We start from the raw sequence: 20,937 nt of genomic DNA on the forward strand, positions 1-20,937 counted from the left end.
CGATGCCTGGTTTGCAGAGAAGAATGCGTGTTGGACGTTTGTCTTACACTTCCATCAGCACTGCCAACTGATGTTGACGCTTTGCTAGGTCCGGTAACGGCTCATGCATCGTGTTGCCCCCAACGGCTGCCAATCCTGATGACGGCATTCGTGGAGATCTCACCAGCAACTACAGCTAATGGTGAGGTACGTGGAACCACAGGCACACAGGTACCATCTTCTGCGAACATTGATAATGCGAATGACGCTGACGGCGATGATTCTCATCTGTGCACAATTGATCTACTTAATGAAGTAGTTGCACTTTCACCTACTGTGGTAGACTATTTCTCTGCCAGCCTAGATGATTTGATGTTTTCTCCTGACACCAAGAATAACTTTTGAAATCTGCACACAGCGTTCCATGAACTCTGAATTCGGCCTTTGTTTTTCAGAAACAAAGCTTCTGACTTCTGGAACTCTAATTTTTTTACTTTTTTGATTTGACTTTTTCAAAATTGGAAATCTTTTTGGCACAAAGTAATCTGCTATAAGTAGATCTATTCTTCGAGAATAGGAAATTCTTTTCGAACACCTCTTAGAGACAATATTTTACCTTTTCCCCAAAAACAATAACAGTCTATATATTCTGCTATGGAATGGTCTCGACCTTTCTTCTGTAAACCTAGAGCCATTTCATAAAAATGTACACTCATGATTTATTCAGTTAGCATTGCCGATATCATACTACATGCTTAGGATGAAATCATTGCTTTTATATGCGTACTGTACAAAGCTCATTTTTCGTGTGCAACCTTATCAAATGCATTTTGTGTATTTTGGGTGGTATTGTAAGCACATGCTTTAGATATGTTTCAGTACTTATAATTTAATAATGTTAAACATAATAAAGTGGAGTGGGTGTCGTATATGAATTTAGGACCTTAGTGTAATTTTCCCGATTCATGCCCATAGATAGGTATAAATCCCCCTATCCTTATATTGGCATTGAAACCATAACCATATTTAGACTTAGCCTATGCAGTCCAAATACAGCAGGGCTACTTCCACTAGTTCTGAAAATCCACAACGATTTCTTGGAAAAACCCGCCTTCAGCAGTCAGGGACTTCCCATTGCTTGAATATTGATTTAACCAAGAACTCATGGAGTTTTCAAAGAACTGAGTCTTTGATGACGTTATTATGTCCAACCTTACGTCAAACTCGGTACCTTCAAGGTATAAATATGCCCACACTTGCCCAGGCAAATACACAGTGGTTTGGAGCAGTTCGACTACCTACCTACATGACACAGCTCGGCGCAGCAAGTGCCGAAGGAAGCCGACCCTCCAGCAGACGCACTGAGAGAGACGCTGCCTTTTCTCTTGCCGAGAAATCCAGCTCCAGTGTTTCCAAGCTACGGTTGTTGGGAAATAGAGTCCTGAGAGAGAGAGATACAAGACCTCCTTCATTCTAAAACCAATGTATGGAGCTGATTAGACCCGTAGAGAATTCTTGGATAGATTCTTGGCAAAGAATACTGAAACTAAGCTACACCTCACTTACTTCTTCCCTTGTACTAGTCCTAGGTTAGGTACACCGGGGTAGGCGTATTTTAGAAGTACCAGTTGAGTACTTTTTAGTCTTTATTTATTAATGTATGTATTCTAATATATTTTATGGCTTAGAAACCATATCATGCTTTTACAGTAATATTTTATAATACTCTTTGTACTGTACGCATTGTACTTTGCAACCAGTATTACAATTGTAGCAGTTCATTTCCTCTGCATGAGAAAGAAGACTGTTCAATAAATACCTTTTTATTGAAAACGCCTGTCTCTCTATTTCTCTGCACCTCTGGTGAAACAAAGCATGCATGATTGACTGAGTGAAATAACTATCTATTGTTTCCGCGACTCTAGAGATACATTTCTTATTCTTGGGAAACAAAGTTGTCATGTTTATGCGGTTTCAGAAACTAATCCCTTCTTGTTCATTTGAGAAAATTTCTAGTGACATCTGAGCTAGCTGGCACTCACAATTAAGTCTAATATATTCGATAGAGACCTAGTAGACCTCAGTCCTAAGTCAGATCTATAGTATATATTATTCCAATGCTCAGAGCCTATTGGGAATATAGGAATGACACTACAGTAGACAACTCATAGAAAGTTTATGAGGAATACCGACGACTGGGTGAGCTGTCTAATATTATGAGGGAGGCCACTGCCCTCATGATGTTGAAGCCAGACTGAGATCCAGAGCAGCTGAGGTCTTACAAACCCCTGTCCATGATTAACACCGATGCCAAAGACCTGGCTAAAATTCTAGCCAACACTGTTGTAACGGATTGCTAAATTGATACTCCTCAACCAATGCAGCTTTATTCCCGGACTTAAAATGTTTATGAACTTGAGACGCATGAACCATGTGCAACATATGATGGCTGAGTAGAATTTAGAGGGCACCAAGATGGCGCTGGACATAGGAAAATCATTTGACACATTGGATTTGGACTATATGATAGTTAGAAAAAATTGGGTTCTGACCTAAGCTGGGTCATGCTCCTGTATATGAAACTGTCTGCCAGAGTACGCTGGGTGGCCTGGTTTCAAATAGCTGGGTTACAAGGTAGGGATTCCCGCTCTCACCATTGTTATTTGTCCTAGAGGTGGAACCCATAGCAGTACACCTTCTTGAGTACATGAAAGGATTGGGAAATTTCCTTAGGGAACACAACACATATCGTATCAATGTACGCCAATGATACTTTGCTATTCCGGACCCAACTTCAGATACCTAAATTGTTTGAGACACTAACTAAGCCTGATAATATTTCAGGCCTGTCTATAAAGAAACATAAAATAGTCCTGTTTCCACCGGCTGAGACTGCCGCCTTACGCTTTACCTAACTTGGGAATTTAATGGGAAACAGAGAAATTTTGCTACCTTGGTAGGCAGATCGCCCACACTGCTGATAAACAATACAATTATAGCATGGGGTGGATCCACTGTGGGCTGCGCATCTCAGTGCTGTTTTGGAACATCCTGCCATTTTCAGTGATGGGTGGGTGTGCCCTGGTAAATATGGAGATTCCCCCACGCTGCTTGTACACCCTACAGAACTCTATGTGCCCGACCACAGGTTGGCATTGAAGGACTGCATAGGCCGTTGATATCCCTGGTGTGGGCTGGGAAGAGGAGCAGGGTACAGTTGGCTCATTTAAAAAGAGCTAGAATTGAGGCCTAGGATTGCCACACTGGGACTCGTATTATACAGCTGCTCAGCTTCAACATGAGGCCCAATTGTGTAAAGACGGTAGTAACTGGGAAAAGGATTTGCTGCAGGAAACCCTTAAAAACATCCCAGTTTCCTGTGTGCTTGATGCAAGGGACGAATCAACCATCATATTCTTCGTTTATGGTGCTATCTGCGGCATCTCGATGGGAATGGACAGTAAAATGTAAAATGTACCCTAAAACGTCCCCCTTTTTCAGGGTTATTGTTGATATGGTGGCTGAAACCATTCCGCAACATGACATTAAACATGTATATGTCACAATGGAAAGTCGGAGGATGTACTGAGATGGGCTACCTGTATGCGCCTGAGGAATTCATTACATTTAAATAGGCACGTGACACGTTTGTGGGTAGTCATGGACAAACACTTCAATTTGCAAAACCAACCAATACTGTTAGAGAAATATGGACAGACTTCCCAGCCATAACACCTGCGTCTGCGGCGCTTGAGGTGTTGATGGAGAAAGGACTGGGGAGGAAACTGATAATGCGCTTATATAAAGCCCTTCAGAAAGGCAGGTGGAACCCCACCCCCTTAAGGTTAGACAGCAACGAGAAACTGAGCTCCAGAAAGCCCTCTCGGCCAATGCATGGGAAACAAAAGGAGCTCAGGGACAGCTGATGGGCAATATTGCCCGATATATTCTGTTGCATTTTCACACCGAGCACTCCACTTACCGTACCCCTATGAGACTCCACAAGATATTTAACAATACAGCCACTGCATGCCCCAGATGCAAATAGAGCAATGCAAAGTTCTTGCATATATTGTGGGAATATAGGTCTATATTACACTACTGGGAAGGCATGGTTGCGATACTGAAGAGAGTGGCTGAAATGAATATTGATATTTCATTAAAACATTTATTGGGTATTATCCCCACACCCAAGCTAAACAGAATGTCTCATAAGTTGTCACCCTGGGTTTATCGGTAAGTAAGTGAAGAATTGCAATGCACTGGCTGTCAAGTGGGCCTCAGAGGAACAACGACTAATCTCAATAAAGATACGGCGACACCAGATGTTACAGTGTGGTGGGGGGGGACGGGGGACGGGGGGGGGGTTGAAGGATCTGTCGGGTGTAGAGAATATGAATGGTAGTGGCAGGAATGATTTTACATGAACATATTTGCCTGTACTTTCAAAACCCCTAAAAAAATTATCTAAGCGTGAAGTTTGATAATGAAGCCACACTGTTATGCGCCCTATACTAATGTTCTGGTAGCAGAGTTGAGCTTGGACTTTCCTGTGATGTATATCGTGTGCCATATGGCTTCCGTGATTTCTACATGTGATACAAAGGTTGAATGTCATTAAGGAATACTATGCACCTACGGTTATAACATTGTTTGATGTAATGTCAATATTTGTTTTTCGGATTTTAAACTTAAATAAAATAAAAATAAATGTTTTAAAAGAGGTCGTGCAGAGCCCTCTAACAAAAGGAGAGCATAGAGTTCGATAGGCTGATGGGAGGGTCTCCAGGAAAGAAAGGGCTTATATGTGCAGAAGTTGAATTCAAATCTTAATGAAGATGTCACTCTGTTGAATAGAAAAAGGAAGTTAAATATATTCAAAATTATTCTGCTGGGTCGCGATGGAATAAGGACAGAGTGTACAAGCTACAGTTTAAGAAAGGCTTTGGGGAGGTAAAAGGCAAACAGCATGACCTGTGCACTGGGCAAAGAAAAGAGTTAATATTCGTATCTGCCCTGAGTAAAAGCAAGAATTGCCTACTTAGACTGTAATCTGATGGATAATTATCTGCTTCACCATCAACTCTTGTAACTGGCTGTTATCTACGTCTTCTTCAATAAACAGACCAAAGGATGCAGGGAGTGGTGCAAGGCCCTGACATAATTGTGTGAAAGGAGGATCCTATCTTGGTGAAGGAAGCAGGATCTGATGCTGCATGCTCAGCTTTGGCTATTATCATAGAGGCACAAGACATGACTGCCATTATTGGAAGATATTGAGGAAGAACACATAAGGGGTTTAATGATGACTCCTGTGAAAGGGATTTTCACAGAGCTCACTCCTGGTCCCTCTAACTCGTTAGCAGGTTGGCTGATCAGAACAGATTGGGTTTGGGATGATCTGTTCAGGACAGGGGATCGGCCTACCATTTATAAACGATGTTGTGTTCATGTACAAATACATATTTGTTGAAGCCACACAGAACCTATAATGCTCTATAAGGGCATACATGTGTTTTTGTCTCAAAGTAGCCTTGCATGTGTTCACCTTTAACAAATGGCAGCGACCTTAATTAGTGTTCTGGGGTGGACTCTGTCTGTGTTCACACATCTGGACACTCTCCTTGCTCTCTCTGTTCAACAAGGCCATGAGGTAACTCACATGTGTCACATAGACATTGCAGAGAACTCCACTGATGCGTAGAGAGGCCAGTCCAACTGATTTACCACAGAACCAGTCGCCATGTTGGATCTACAGTGCAAGAAGAGAAAAAGAGATGGCAGTGAGACAGAGTGACCAGAAACTCCAGGAAAAAGAAAGGCACATGTGAAAGAATCGTAGTGAGGGCCTGAGAGCAAGAGAAGGAGGAGGAGAAAGCAACAAAGGAAAGGAAAACAAAGTACTCGCAAGGACCAATCAATAATGCAATTCAGAACAACACTTAAGATAAACCGATCTAACACTATTAATCAATCCATATCTAGACTGACCATATAACCTGGCCTGGCCCTATGTATGACTGTCATGTTGATGACAACTAGACAAAACAAATGTAACTAAAACTGAAAAGTTGGCTGCCAATCGAATGTCATTACTGTTATTATGTATGCTGATTCCATGCTCCAGTGCTCAGAAGCAACCGTGTTTTAAAGTGTGCGCGATACACACAAAATAAACATGAAACAGAGAGGTACAGAAAGTGGGGGATAGTGTAGAATAGGTCAAGATTTCGTCTTTCAATTAATCAGAAAGGTATACATGGTGAGAGATTCAGAGGAAGATATATCAAGGAAGAGAAGAAGAGAGAATGAAAGAGGAAAGAGTTACAGAGGTGAAGATGCAAGAACAGTAAAAGGGTGGCCACAGAGAGGCCAGTTTTGATTTCTAGAAGAAAAAGATAATGAAAGAGTTGAAGAAAGAGCGAAGGCAAGAGAGGAGAATGAGGAGAACAGCTAAGGGAGACAGTGCATGACAAAGAGAGAGGGGAAGGCAACAGAGGAAAGAGCCAATGGAAGTGGAAAATAAAGCTAAATCAAATTAACTAGAAATGGGAAACACTTCATTGGAAGCAATGTTCTGTTGTAGAGTCCAGTTTGAGCTTTCAATGAGTAGGGCACCCAAGATTTAAGTGCATATCATACCCTAAGCTTTGCTACATACTCACCATGTAAGGGTACCCGTTTAGAGAGAAGCGGTACTGGAACGTGTCCAAGATTGGAAAGCGTGAGAAGACACACAGACCACTGCCGATTACACCACTAGAGAAATGAAAAACAACGTGGTTACTATCACCCAGAACATCAGGCCATAATACAAAACACTGCCACCAAGTAACCACAGCCTGGATATCTTTCAGCCAATACACAGATATACCTATTCACCAACACACAGCAACACCACTGCACACAAAGAGGTCTACCTGACCATTAATCTCCGTATAAGACAATCGCAGCCAATGGAAGAGCCACATCCTGCTACACATAAGTGTCCTCACCGCACATGGGCCTATCACAGGGTCAGTTTCCTTTCAATAAAAGTAGTGAGGGCATTTCACCCATAAACAGCGTGAAGGACCAAGTACCCTTCCGTTTTGTAGGCATGATGAAACTCAGGCTTACCCAAGAAACACCCGAGTAAAACACTAGTGTTACACAGATTGCCTGAAAAACATACTAATTACAAGCTATTGAGGGACTTATTCCAGATATCAGGAAATCTGTATAAGTCCTGAAAAAAACTGCAATATGACAAGCAATTCTAACGTACTGTTGCTTTTTTTGAGGTGCGTCCTGGTCATTTACGCAGCAGCCGCATGGACAGTACAAGTGTTAATAGTCTACACTTGCCTCTCCGCTGGCGGGCAGCCTGCCGGAGGCTCATCATGGTGGCAACGCTGGCCTCAATCCAGAGACCATCGAGACTCTTAGAATCCACAAACACCCGAGTAAAACACTAGTGTTACACAGATTGCCTGAAAAACATACTAATTACAAGCTATTGAGGGACTTATTCCAGATATCAGGAAATCTGTATAAGTCCTGAAAAAAACTGCAATATGACAAGCAATTCTAACGTACTGTTGCTTTTTTTGAGGTGCGTCCTGGTCATTTACGCAGCAGCCGCATGGACAGTACAAGTGTTAATAGTCTACACTTGCCTCTCCGCTGGCGGGCAGCCTGCCGGAGGCTCATCATGGTGGCAACGCTGGCCTCAATCCAGAGACCATCGAGACTCTTAGAATCCACAAGTATTTATGCAAAAAAGCATCAATCTATTTTCCTCTCATATGGAAATACCCTCGATGTCTGACGCACATGCAATCACATGCCCTTAAAAACATAGGCATGTACAACCACACACCTCCCACATACAGAGCACAGCCCCATGCACATATTCTGCTAACACACACACACACACACGCACACACACACACACACACACACACACACACACACATATGTGTCCCCACAATTACTAACAACCACAGATCATCTGTAAAATCTCACTAGTCCACAGAACAGTCTCATAAGAGCAGTCTCTGAGAGCACCTATGGGTGCGGCAGAATATAAAGGAGGAAGGAGGTAGAGATACCTGAGGAGACAGCAGGAAGGGAGGGGCGAGGTTGAGGCATCCGTGGGTGAGGCAGGGTTATCTTCCGGTTGCTGAGAGACAATGTATTACTGATAAGACTTGGTTTCTAGACTCATTAACCATTTGGACTCTGCTAGAGACTGGTGCCTGGGATCCAGCGACAAGTACAGTGGAGAGGTGTTAGAAAGAAAATATGGTGGCCAGGGATGGTGCATGAAGAGCTCAGATACCGGAGGTTGGGGGTCAGATTGTCTGAGCGACTTCAATGACCGCTTCAAATGAACACATCAGCGAGGGACATCAGTGAGGCCTTGTGATGATCCCCACCCTCTGAAGATGGCGGGCAATGACGAGGCCCTAAAATACTTGGTGTCTGAAGTGTGCGATGTGCCGCCGCATTGTGACCAACTTGAGAACCCTAGAGGAGGAGAAGACTGTCTTGCTGCTGGGGATAGGGCCTGCCACCACAAAGACTGCCACGGTAAAGCATCAGCCAAGCCAGCAAACGGGTAGGACTGACGCAGCTATACAGTGCCTGTATGCAGGGAATGTGACCAGGCTGGGCACAGTATGCCAAACCTTCTGTGGTGGGGATGGCTCATCCCACCCCGTGTAGTAGATGTTATTGGCCAGACAATAATTCCAGGGCTCCTTGGTCGAACAGTGCTGATCCTGGGTAGGGCCTTCCACAAATCTGATCTGCGAAGCCTCACCAACCCACACAACATAGGAGATTCTTGCCCTCCACTCCCTACTCATGCTGCCCCACCACAGAAGTCAAGACATAGAGGCTGGGCAAGCAGGCCAAGCAAAGCAGAGGAATACCGCCCCATGCAGTAGTACAAATCTCGCCTGATACGGGCTGGACAGCTCACGTCCTCTCAAGGGGCCTGCCTGTGGGAGTGGAGGGGACTTGGGGAGGATTGGTAGGGTGCTGGTTTAGATTTGGGACACTGTGTAGGAGCGATTCGGAGACACTCGACCCCTCCTGAAGGCAGTTCAAGACTGCTCGCCTCCCTGTGGACTCAGCCCTGGCAGACTGGGGCAGGGTTTGTGCCTCTGTTTGACTGGAGATCCACCCCGTGAAGAAAGGTTGAAAGATTATTATGGGTGAAGGCCCATCCTTGTGACCCAAAGTTAGTCACCTGTAGTTGCTGCCCCACTTCCATGTTTCTTCCTCAACCCCCCTGGTCACACCTTACAGGATAGCGAACAATCTGTTGGGCGAACCAACCATCACAACACCAGGGACAGATCTACCTTCCCAGGACCGACAGATGATAGAACACAAAGCCTGAACACCGAGACCGTATAATTTTGCTAGCTACGAAAATGAATATCAGATCTGCCAATAGAAGTTAAGACAAGACCCATCAAACACAGAAACAAGGAAAATATGGCAACATTTACAGACTTGGACCATATGGAGAAATTAAAACAAAATCATTTGTCTACTTCTACAGGCCTAGGCCTACTATGCAAAAATCCAAAACCAAGACTGTGGGAGTGGACGTGACTCTTACAGAAAAGACCTATGAAACAGTTTGAGAGGGTCACTGAAGCAGAAGGGCACCTTTCAGAGCTGGAGAATGCAATTAAAAACTCCCATCCATTATGATCCAGCTGACAACACCCTCCAAAGAGTTCATTCAGTTTGCAGAAGATTCAGAGGGTCGATTGTGAACGTACTTCAGATTTGTCAGTTTACCAATGGGTAGTGAAGGAAGAGATTCAGAAAGATTTCTATGACATTGGTTGTTTTCCTTCATTCCAGAAGCAAAATGTTCCTGCCTTTTCCAACCTAATCCACTGGCAGAGCCAAAGGGAAGAGGAACATTGTCACACACCATATATTAGATGTCATGCAGGTGACACCCACATACTCGCTATAGATAGCGCCAACGCTTTTGCACACTAGTATGAATCCCTACACACTAACTGCCCCCTTTTAACTGAGGTGGGTCTTCTTCATTACCTTAACAAGGCTCACCCCTGGAGTCTTACAGTACAACAATACAATACCTTCAATAGATAAAACAAGTGTGGACATTTTGCAAAACGTCAGGAGTAATAGGCCTTCCAACTGATTTCTTCGAAGCATTTTCAACAATTTTAACACAACACGTCCCTGACTTACTTACAATGGTAAAAAAAAAGATGAGAAACTCACTTTGAGCCTAGAAGAGACACACACAGTAGTGACCCAGACGCTGGAGAAACCTGCTGACCAATGCACCTCCTACTGAACCATTTCCTTATTTATAGTAAAACCAAAACAATGTTGCCCAAAGTTCTCGCGAACCGACTAATCAAAATCATAAGTAATGGTTAATCAACTGCAATCTCCACTAGTGCTCACGCTAAAAGACTCTAAGAAGGCCTTTGACAGTATATCTGGGAAACTTTTGTTTATCTTCCTCCTACATCTGGGATTCGACTACATTTTATAGCTTACACTAACCAATGATATACCACACCTACAGAACATGTGAGGGGTAAAGGGTGCCCTATCTGCCCCTTTCAATGTGGTTTCGTGCAATCGTCTATGAGAATTCTTCATAATGTACCCCAAAGGCAATTAGTTCCTACTTTCCTGGGAATTTCCACACAAGTGACTACAGACTATGACTCAGAAGCCAAGCTGCTGTGTTCAGTGATTTCCAGTAGCTCAGAAGACTCCCCAAATAAGATACGGATGTGGTCTTGGGAAACAGTTCCCTGCACTCTAAGAAAATGTAGAAAACCTTGGCATCTTCCCTGCCAGGCTGAAATCACAACAGTGTCCATTTCAAACTTAGAGCCCATGTCTTTCAAAACTACTCTATATGGATGAGGAATGAAAAGAAGCATGTACGAAAATCAGTGGAATTAATATATAGAGAGGTATTCCAGAAGATTTGCTTTAGTTGATAACAATGGGAGACAAAGCTTTCCTGAATGTTTTTTTTATTTTGATGAATAACTCTTTAATGCACTTACCCTCGTTTATTACCTTTATTTGCAAAAAGATTCGATAAATTAATCCAAACATGACTTTATTCCCTTGGCAGGGCAGTCCACTTTATTTCGGCATTTATTATAGTGCCACTGCGGATAGACAAACTCCATGCATCATTTTCATGTTCATTGTTTTCACGTCTAGCCACACACAGGGAGTGTTTAAACCTTTTTGGAATTTCTCTCTGTTTTGCAGAGATGAAAAGGAGCTATCCGGAGAACAATACATCTACCCTAAATACTCCTAAAACCCCATTAATCGCAGCTAAAACCTGTGCCATGTGAAGTGCAAATTCTAAGGTGAAACTGGGCAGGAACTGTGCTGCCGTGCATGGGAGACAAAATGCATGTTTACTTTCGAGGTCTACTTCACTGCTGGCTGGATCAATAGTAAAGAGTTTACTTGTGGGGCGGTGCTGCTGATCAGATCAGATAAGTGAGGGTGGAAGTTGGAAGTCTCCTACACATCCGTTAACTCCTATCTTTTGTTGTATTAAAAAGGCCATAAAGAGTATGTAACAAGGGCTGGTGCTCCCATAATCTTCAGTCTCAGGTGGAGGACTGTGTGACATCTTGGATGTCATTACTGTCCAGATTGATACAATGCAGCCTGACAAGATGTACAGGTAATAGAAGGATTTCTACATAGAGTTGCAGGGTGTCACAGCACTCTAGGGATCATGCAAATTGGAACATGGAGTGACGCGAGTGCATTCGTCCCTCAAGTACATGTGAGAAGCAACAAGATAGCATCCTAAAGGAGCACAAAGCACATACAGAGTTAGAAAGGATTACCTTTTGAATAAGTGGGAAGCTGGATATAGGTTGCAAAGCTTCTTCTTGAGCCAGAGATAATCTTTCTCACTCCAGATCTGTAAAAGAAGTTCAGTCTTAAATCAAAATGAAGGAATTTATTTGTGGATTCATTACTGCGCATTTTCGCTGCCTGTTCCAATGGTGAAAGGTGATGCATTGCCCTCTAAAACCACATTCAGGTCTAACAACGCTTGAAGCACAGCCTCATTCATTTCAGTTTATCCAATATTCATTTTCTTAAGCTTTTTTTTTTTTGCACAGAAGCCTTTGTATGTGGGCTGGGTGTGGAAGAGGTCTTTTGGGGTTATCCCGCAAACGAATTCCCTCAGCATACATCGCTCTTTTTTTTGTATAGTTCTGAAATTGAGAGAGATCTTTTGTTTTTACTAAAAAGATATATATACTACGCAGGCATACTTACCTGGGATTTCAGTGAGCCCTCTTCGCCCATTGATTTGCTGTAGCACCATTCATATTTTGCTTCTACCCACCACAACATACCAAATGGGGCAAAGGGTCAGCCCTCTTCAGCCATTAGTTTTCCTGACTGTAAGTGACAACTTTCTGCTCTGGCACAATATGCACATCCGCATAATAAGTAGTGCCCTTAAAGTGTCAGGGACTACTGGTGCAATGTATGCTTTTACATAACATATATTTATTGTTTTACAAGCCTTGACAAAGCCAAAAGGTCTGCAGTCAACGCCAGACCAATTAGCTTTGCCAATGCTTGTTTTAGTGTTCGACAGAGGTGCTTTTTCCACCAGTTGAGGCAGATTATATTCTACTGCTTTTATCTTCGCATCACTAAACGCACACCACTGTCGTCATATTACAAGACTGTGACATGGAGCAGGACGCTCCCAATCACTTCACAGAAAAGAGCAATCCGTGAGCAGTGCATTGTATTGGCAAGAGCGAGTCAAAAAGCAGCGCTTGAAGTATTGCGGGGCTCAGAACATGTGCCCGGCTTGAACACATGTAGTGCTGCCTTAACAGATAAGGGATCCGTTTCAAGCCTGAACTTTCAATTCCCAGACTTCATGACCACGAAACGTAGTTGGTGTCAGCATGCCCGAGTTAGAAGGTCAGTCAGGTAAGGTCAGCCAGCCTAGTCTTGGTGAAGGTCCCAGCAGCCCCACGGCACAGTATGATAACAGAAGTTACAGGGCGCACTGAACGTTATCAGTCCATTTGTGTTCAAAGGAACTCTAGTTCATCAACAGTACTCCTGATGCAGCAGCCATTCTTTGTAGGCACCATGCAGACACCTAAACATTTCACTTACACCACACTGAGATAGACACACTGTAAAGCTTATAGACTTGAGAAGTGTTACATTTACACCTAAAAAAAATACACTCGCAATGCATTGTTCCTGGTCCCGAGTGAGGGTCTTCATAGAACAAACTACTATACACAATTAAGATAAATCTTTTCTGTATCTCTCAGGGCACCCACTACTTCAAGTCAGATTCCTCCTGGGGTCATTCAGTTTGATATGCTGTATATGCAAGTGCTTCCTATTAAAGGACTGCCTGAGCTCCATAAAAGAAATCTAACATGCCGCAGGGGCCTTTTGTTTCTCCATGGTTCTCAATCTCGTGTGCCTTGCAGCAATCACTGTGTTTTATTGAGGGCCACCAGTATGTAAATGGCCACATCTGAGACCTGGCAATTAATCTCGTCTGTGAACCTATAGAGGTCTCAATGTGGAGAACAGGCATACAGGAAGTTAGAACTGGGCAAGTTGTCTCAGAATTAGATCAGTGTTTGAGGGAGGGAAAGGTGTGCCTCGGTCACAAAACATTTTAAAAACCAACATTGATAGGTTAGAAAAACAAAGAGAAATTACAGTTGTTTTTCGCTAGGCTAGTGTACCTTTTGAGGTACAAACATTACGTTTTTACTGTACAAATCTGTCATTGTCAAGGAATATAAAAAACAAACTTCCATTTTGTATTCTTCGGTAGAATGGCAATACACACTAACCCTTTCCATGGAGACGTACCTCCTGTAAGAGAATGATGTCGTAATGTCCATCGCTCAAGAAATCACCAATGAGTTGGATTCTCTCAGCTCGCAACTTACTAATGTATCGAATGGCCCTAGATAAAAAAAAAAGAGGAAAAGAGCGTGTGTAAGACTGTGATTCTTCCTAAAGCAGTGTGCTATGCTAAACTAGACACAGAAATCAAAAATTAAACTATCTGGGGTCATAGCTGAAGACAACAAAAGCTTAATTTCAGAACAAATGGCCATTTCTAGGCAGACTGATAGCTTATAGGTAAGAGCTGAACTTGACCGATGGGTTGCTGGAGAATTGTATTGCACTCTGTGCCTTGTAACTGGCCAGATTCTCACTCGTTCCGCATTGGTCAATTGTGTGGGGAAAGAGGGGGGCATGTCTGACCCAGGATGGTGTATTTTCCAAATCCTACCAATCACTCATCTTGCCCAAGATGTAAAGGGTGGTAAACGGAAGGACCACAGGACTGCCCCACTACCCCGCTGCCATGTTCCCATCTGAGTGAACTGGGTGCTGTGATGTTAAGGTAGTGGTCACCTGCTCTGTTTTTGTCTCCTCAGGCTCCTTTCAGCTGGTCGAGCTGACAAGCTTGGAGTGGTGGGCTTGCACTCAAGGAGTGGTACTGTGACCTGGAAGGACAGTTGAGCAGCATTTCTAGCATCTCTAACTGTTTATGTGTAACGCTCTACTGATAAAGGACAATTATCCTGAAATATGAGCTTATGTCTCGACATACTCGGCACTGGCTGCACCAACGGTGGTTAAAACAAAAGACTGTTTGTTGGAAGTAAGTGATACCATTCACTGCATTTACCAGAATGCATCTGAGTGAACTGGCCGCTGGGATGTTAAGGCAGTCTGCTCTTTCCCTGTTTTTTGTTTAAAGAGGAAGAAAGTTAGGTCTGCAGCAGCTTACACAGAACCCTTGCTCTATCTGGATATTCAATTACATCCATCTCTTCTCTCATCCCATTGCTTACACAATGAGATAATCCTTGTGCAATCACTAACAACTACCTCCCACGCCTTTTGCTTTTTTCATTAATTCAACCTATGACAGACTCCTATAAACCACCCTCCTGAGGGATGAAATCGATTTTCTGCACTTATCAATTCCCAGAAGTCTTTATTCGATAATTAAATCATAAAAGACATGTAACACGGTTTACAAATCTCTGAAATACATGTACATTTCATATAATAACAAGCATTGGAAATGCAATAGGTCTCGCAGTGGTAAAGTTTGAGCTATAGGCGTTATTTATTTTTTTGTTTTTTATTTATGTGTTTTTTTTTCTAAATAGCTAAATTAATAGCTTTCTTCTTTACAAAGCCAATAGTTATAATTTTTGTAAATGTGACACCTCTAGCACTTGTAAAGCAACATGTTTTGTATTAACGGGACTTATATGTGACTTATATGTATTGATATAAAAAAATCAATGGCTTTAAAAAACAATTAATAATTAATACGTAAATAAAATGGATTTTATTTTATATTGCCAATAGCTTAAAGTTTATTAAATATATTTAGTGAAGATGCTGTGGTTGCGCTGAGTGAGGGTGAGTGAGGGTGAGGGTGAGTGAGGGTGAGGGTGAGTGAGGGGTTGAGGGTGAGTGAGGGGTTGAGGGTGAGTGAGGGTGAGTGAGGGTGAGGGTGAGTGAGGGTGAGTGAGGGTGAGGGTGAGTGAGGGTGAGTGAGGGTGAGTGAGGGTGAGGGTGAGTGAGGGTGAGGGGTTGAGGGTGAGTGAGGGTGAGTGAGGGTGAGGGGTTGAGGGTGAGTGAGGGTGAGGGGTTGAGGGTGGGTGAGGGTGGGTGAGGGTGAGGGGTTGAGGGTGAGTGAGGATGAGTGAGAGTGAGGGGTTGAGGGTGAGGGGTTGAGGGTGAGTGAGGGTGAGGAGTTGAGGGTGAGTGAGGGTGAGGGGTTGAGGGTGAGTGAGGGTGAGGGTGAGTGAGGGTGAGGGTGGGTGAGGGGGTGAGGGTGAGGGGTTGAGGGTGAGGGGTTGAGGGTGAGTGAGGGTGAGGGTGAGTGAGGGTGAGGGTGAGTGAGGGTGAGTGAGGGTGAGTGAGGGGTTGAGGGTGAGTGAGGGTGAGTGAGGGTGAGTGAGGGTGAGGGGTTGAGGGTGAGTGAGGGTGAGGGGTTGAGGGTGAGTGAGGGTGAGGGTGAGTGAGGGTGAGGGGTTGAGGGTGAGGGGTTGAGGGTGAGTGAGGGTGAGGGGTTGAGGGTGAGTGAGGGTGAGGGGTTGAGGGTGAGTGAGGGTGAGGGGTTGAGGGTGAGTGAGGCTGAAACAAATATATGGTTTCAAAAAATCCAAAACGTTCAAGATAATAATGCCATATCTCTAAACTATTTCCTAGAATACACAATTTGAATTGGAGATTACAATAAACATTAACCTTAAACCAAATGGATAACCAAATAAGCACAATCAAAATTCACAGCTCAAAGGTTCGGAACAGACCACATCAAACTCAATTGTGAAAAAAAGTCAAATATATTATAGCGTTATGTTAGTCTTTTACAGCCGAATACAAAGAACCTTCGTTTGTAGGTTCATCCCAAAAATTACAGTTAGTAAAGGTATTTTAAAGGTGGAAGGAGTTTCTCTTGCAATATGAGAACAATTAAGTAGACTCCTCTCACATGCAAATAACTTGTAGTCCGATTTCTCCTTCACCTTTAAAGGTTTCTGATATTTCAGACAATATATTGACGTACCATTTAATTATGCACAGGCAGCCTTTGATTTGAGAAATCATGAATTACGTATAAGCTGCTTACGTTATTTAACCAGCAGTAAACTGTATAAGCAGGAAAAACGTACTAGTTTTTTGTTTCAACAAGCTAGAAATGGTGAGGTGAGGCTGCCGGACTGACGGCCAAGTAGAATTTGCTGAAAAGGTTTGCCAGGTGTTGCGGTATTACTGAGATTGGGAAGATGAAAGTCGTTCCGGGCCTTCCTGCATTCAAAGCTTTAACCCATATGTCACTGTTGATGTCACAGGGAGCCGAGACAGACACTCAACACAAAGAAGTCGAACAAAAACAGTCATACACACAGATTATAAATACACATATACCTGCACAAGTGCGTGCCAAAACAGACTCAAATAGAGGAATGCACAAAAACAGGTACACAAACACATAATGGCTGCAGCCACAAACATATAAAGCATACACATAGACCCAGCCACACAAACACATGCAAACCTTCAAACACAAACCTGCACCTATGCACACAATGCGACAGTCACAAACATACAAACAGAACATCTGCCTAAGAGCCTTCGACTTGTGGACTCTCTTCTGCTTTCAGCTCATGGACAAATGTCCATTTCCCATCTGCGGTGCCAGCGGCAGGCACTGGTCAAGGTGAGTGTCTTTGTCTTTAACTTGTCTGCGAAGAAAAAAAAAACGCCTGGTGCCACCCGAGTGACTGCAATCACAACGCAAGAGAGATTGAGAGACACCCCCGCCAGTGGGCAGTGAGAGAAGTAAATGAATTGTTGGATGCGAGTAGATGTGGGAATGATAGGCAAAGTGAAATAGATCATTTCAGAAGTAACACAGCTGCCAAAATAAGAGCATTCCTGACAGGTTAATGTATTCAAAACCTGCAACAATTCAAGAATTCCTCAATGAAAGGACGGATATGGGTGTAGAGGAAGAATTGCAGCATTTTTCAAACAGAAAAGCAACTTAACATCTGCTCCTGCCAAGAAGGAAGCAAGCACACTCCTAGAAGTGGGTGCAAGATGTTTCAAGTTAGGCTGCGCGTGCAGTCTGACGTCTGATGTAGCACGACAGGCGGAAGCTAATCACACTTCAAACCACAGCAATAAAAAGAATAGAACTCACGATTTACACATTCTGACTTTAGTCTTTGCTTCTCTTTGAAAGGTTCTGCAGTGTAAGCCGAGCCACTGTGAACCACAACAAAGCACTGGCAACGCAATTAGCGCTGGCATTTTTCTTATAAATGATTGTGCGCTTTTTAAGTGTTCTGTGTGTTTGCAATCATACCTCTTGCACACACGTACAAAATACTCTCAAACACATGCATGCACAGTGCTATTGCACACAAAAATAAGAGTGCGACTGGGCCGTGCAGTGTGGGGGGCATAATGACCAGCGGAGGCCGGATCCGGCCATTGATCAAGAACGAGGCTTCCACGGGAGTGGTACTCTCATCACACATTGAACTGTGCGATAAATGTCCCATTCCGATATAAATAAAAAAAAGAAAGAAAGAGAGGCGGAGGGAGGTTGGGTGTGAAACTGGCACCCACATTTCAGAATTAAAGCTACTTAGAGGTACACAAAGAATAACAAACGACGTGAGAAAGCTGAAAAAGAGACAAATCAAGAAACAAAATGTAGTAAAAAAAAAAAAAGACAAGACACACAAAACAAAGGCTGTGAGAAGAAACCCGGAGGAGGGCATTGCTGTGGGGAGGGGGGAGGAGAAATGCGACGCCACATGGCAGGCAGGGGAGGGGGTGGAGCGGGGGTGTGGGAGGAGTGCGGGAACAGATGGCGAGGGGAGGAGAGTAGGAGGAGGAGAGTAGGGGAGGCACGGCCTAGCGGCCGTGCAATCAAGAAGTGAGGGGGCGGGAGAGTAGGCAAGGCAGGCGGCTGGGGGGAGGGGGGAGGAGAAATGCGACGCGACATGGCAGGCAGGGGAGGGGGCGGAGCGGGGGTGAGGGAGGAGTGCGGGAACAGACGGCGAGGGGAGGAGAGTAGGAGGAGGAGAGTAGGGGAGGCACGGCCTAGCGGCCGTGCAATCAAGAAGTGAGGGGGCGGGAGAGTAGGCAAGGCAGGCGGCTGGGGGCATGTGTACGCGCTTTTAAGCTCAATGCGCATGCGCATTGAGCTTAAAAGTCACGGGCACTGCAAGGAATCGCCACGATTCCTTGCAAGTTGGACAAAGAGTGGATAAGCCCCCATAGTCTCGCTTGCTCGATGCGCATGCGCATCGACAGGCGAGACCTAAAAAGGGAAATATAAAATGGTCAAAGACCAATTTGAATCAAATACAATACTTCATTGAAAGTCATTAAAAGTTAAAAACGGTCCTTAGTCTAATAACCTTGATAGTGCAGGCAAATTTTACAGAGACACAATTATACATGATCAATAGCAATTCTATAAGTGTGGGCTACAGCCTAAAACAAATTAATAAATCTGGCTCTAAGGGTCCAAGCCCAACCTAGATAATAATTCGCTCTCGAGCTGAGTGGTCGCTCCCCTGCTTCCCTGGCGACTTGTGGTATCGTTGTTCCGCATTTACTTGAATAACTGCCTCCTATTGTTGCCTGCAGTCTGCCCTGCTTGCCGCTTTACTTTAGTAGCATTTTTAAAGCGCTATTGTAATTGTATCTGTTATTGCGCGTTTCTCCCCAAGCGCTCCGCTCTGCTGACCCCTCCGCTGCCATTTTGTTTGTTGTGGTCGCCCTCTGGAGCCCGCCCCGCCTCCCAGCTGAGCCGCCCTCCCACTGCCTACAAACAGCGCTCCGTTACCTGAACGCGCTGTGACTCGCTTCGCTCTCGAGCTGAGTGGTCGCTCCCCTGCTTCCCTGGCGACTTGTGGTATCGTTGTTCCGCATTTACTTGAATAACTGCCTCCTATTGTTGCCTGCAGTCTGCCCTGCTTGCCGCTTTACTTTAGTAGCATTTTTAAAGCGCTATTGTAATTGTATCTGTTATTGCGCGTTTCTCCCCAAGCGCTCCGCTCTGCTGACCCCTCCGCTGCCATTTTGTTTGTTGTGGTCGCCCTCTGGAGCCCGCCCCGCCTCCCAGCTGAGCCGCCCTCCCACTGCCTACAAACAGCGCTCCGTTACCTGAACGCGCTGTGACTCGCTTCGCTCTCGAGCTGAGTGGTCGCTCCCCTGCTTCCCTGGCGACTTGTGGTATCGTTGTTCCGCATTTACTTGAATAACTGCCTCCTATTGTTGCCTGCAGTCTGCCCTGCTTGCCGCTTTACTTTAGTAGCATTTTTAAAGCGCTATTGTAATTGTATCTGTTATTGCGCGTTTCTCCCCAAGCGCTCCGCTCTGCTCACCCCTCCGCTGCCATTTTGTTTGTTGTGGTCGCCCTCTGGAGCCCGCCCCGCCTCCCAGCTGAGCCGCCCTCGCCCCTCCCCCTCCACTACCCATATATGACAGTTGTTCCCGCGCGCAGCGATCACGCGCAGCGATCGCGCCACAGTCGCGCCGAAGGTGCGCCAAAGGTAAGCCCGTCTACGCCCGTCCGCGCCTGGACCGCGCCCAGCGCCATACCCCCTGGCCCTCGCATTGCCCAGCCCTCCCGCATTACCTACGATGCCCCCACCCTCCTAGCCCTTAACCCCGGCCGCTCCCCCAACTGCGTCCAAGCCGCTCCTGGACACACCCATGGACCTTTCTCATGCTACTCCTGCAAATTCATCGGCACCGTCAACAACTCCGCTACGATCACCCCACAGACTCCCGACCCCAACAACCTACAATGCATCTTGCTCAACACCCGTTCGGTCCACAGGCACGCCATTGACCTATGGAATCTACTAGACACCATCTCTCCGGACGTCGCCTTCCTAACAGAAACATGGATGAACGCCTCTTCCGCCCCAGACATCACCATTGCCATCCCAGAAGACTATAAGATCATACGCAAGGACCGTACCGGCCACACAGGAGGAGGAATCGCTATCGTCCACAAAAAATCCATCCACATCTCAACCAGCTCTGACGTCAATCTCGCCAACTCTGAACACCTTCACTTCCAGATTCACACCGACCCCAAAACCACACTCAGAGGCACCCTCCTTTACAGACCTCCAGGACCCCGCGCACAATTTAGTGAAGACATCACGGATTTCATCACTCCACACGCCCTCCCATCCAAAGATTACATCCTTCTGGAAGACCTCAATTTTCACCTTGAAAAGAACAACGACCATAACTCCACCACCCTTTTGGACAACCTCGCCAACCTCGGACTTAAACAACTGGTCACATGTAAATGTAAATGTAAATGTAGAC

At 44.8% G+C, this 20,937-nt stretch overlaps 1 protein-coding gene across 2 annotated transcripts in view; it reads right to left on the minus strand.

The window, feature by feature from the left end:
• The window catches only part of SMPD2 (sphingomyelin phosphodiesterase 2), a 114,410-nt gene that overhangs the window by 46,160 nt on the left and 47,313 nt on the right, over nucleotides 1–20,937 (minus strand). For both annotated transcript variants that reach the window (XM_086923249.1, XM_086923248.1), the window contains exons 3-6: nucleotides 13,897–13,993; nucleotides 11,865–11,941; nucleotides 6,645–6,738; nucleotides 5,642–5,731 (exon numbers count right to left, since the gene is read on the minus strand). In XM_086923249.1, coding sequence (XP_086779375.1) covers nucleotides 5,642–5,731; nucleotides 6,645–6,738; nucleotides 11,865–11,941; nucleotides 13,897–13,993 — 358 coding nt within the window. The remainder of the gene's footprint in view (nucleotides 1–5,641; nucleotides 5,732–6,644; nucleotides 6,739–11,864; nucleotides 11,942–13,896; nucleotides 13,994–20,937) is intronic.

Source organism: Lissotriton vulgaris, chromosome 5 (genome assembly GCF_964263255.1).
Source record: "Lissotriton vulgaris chromosome 5, aLisVul1.2, whole genome shotgun sequence".
Classification (NCBI taxonomy): Eukaryota; Metazoa; Chordata; class Amphibia; order Caudata; family Salamandridae; genus Lissotriton; species Lissotriton vulgaris.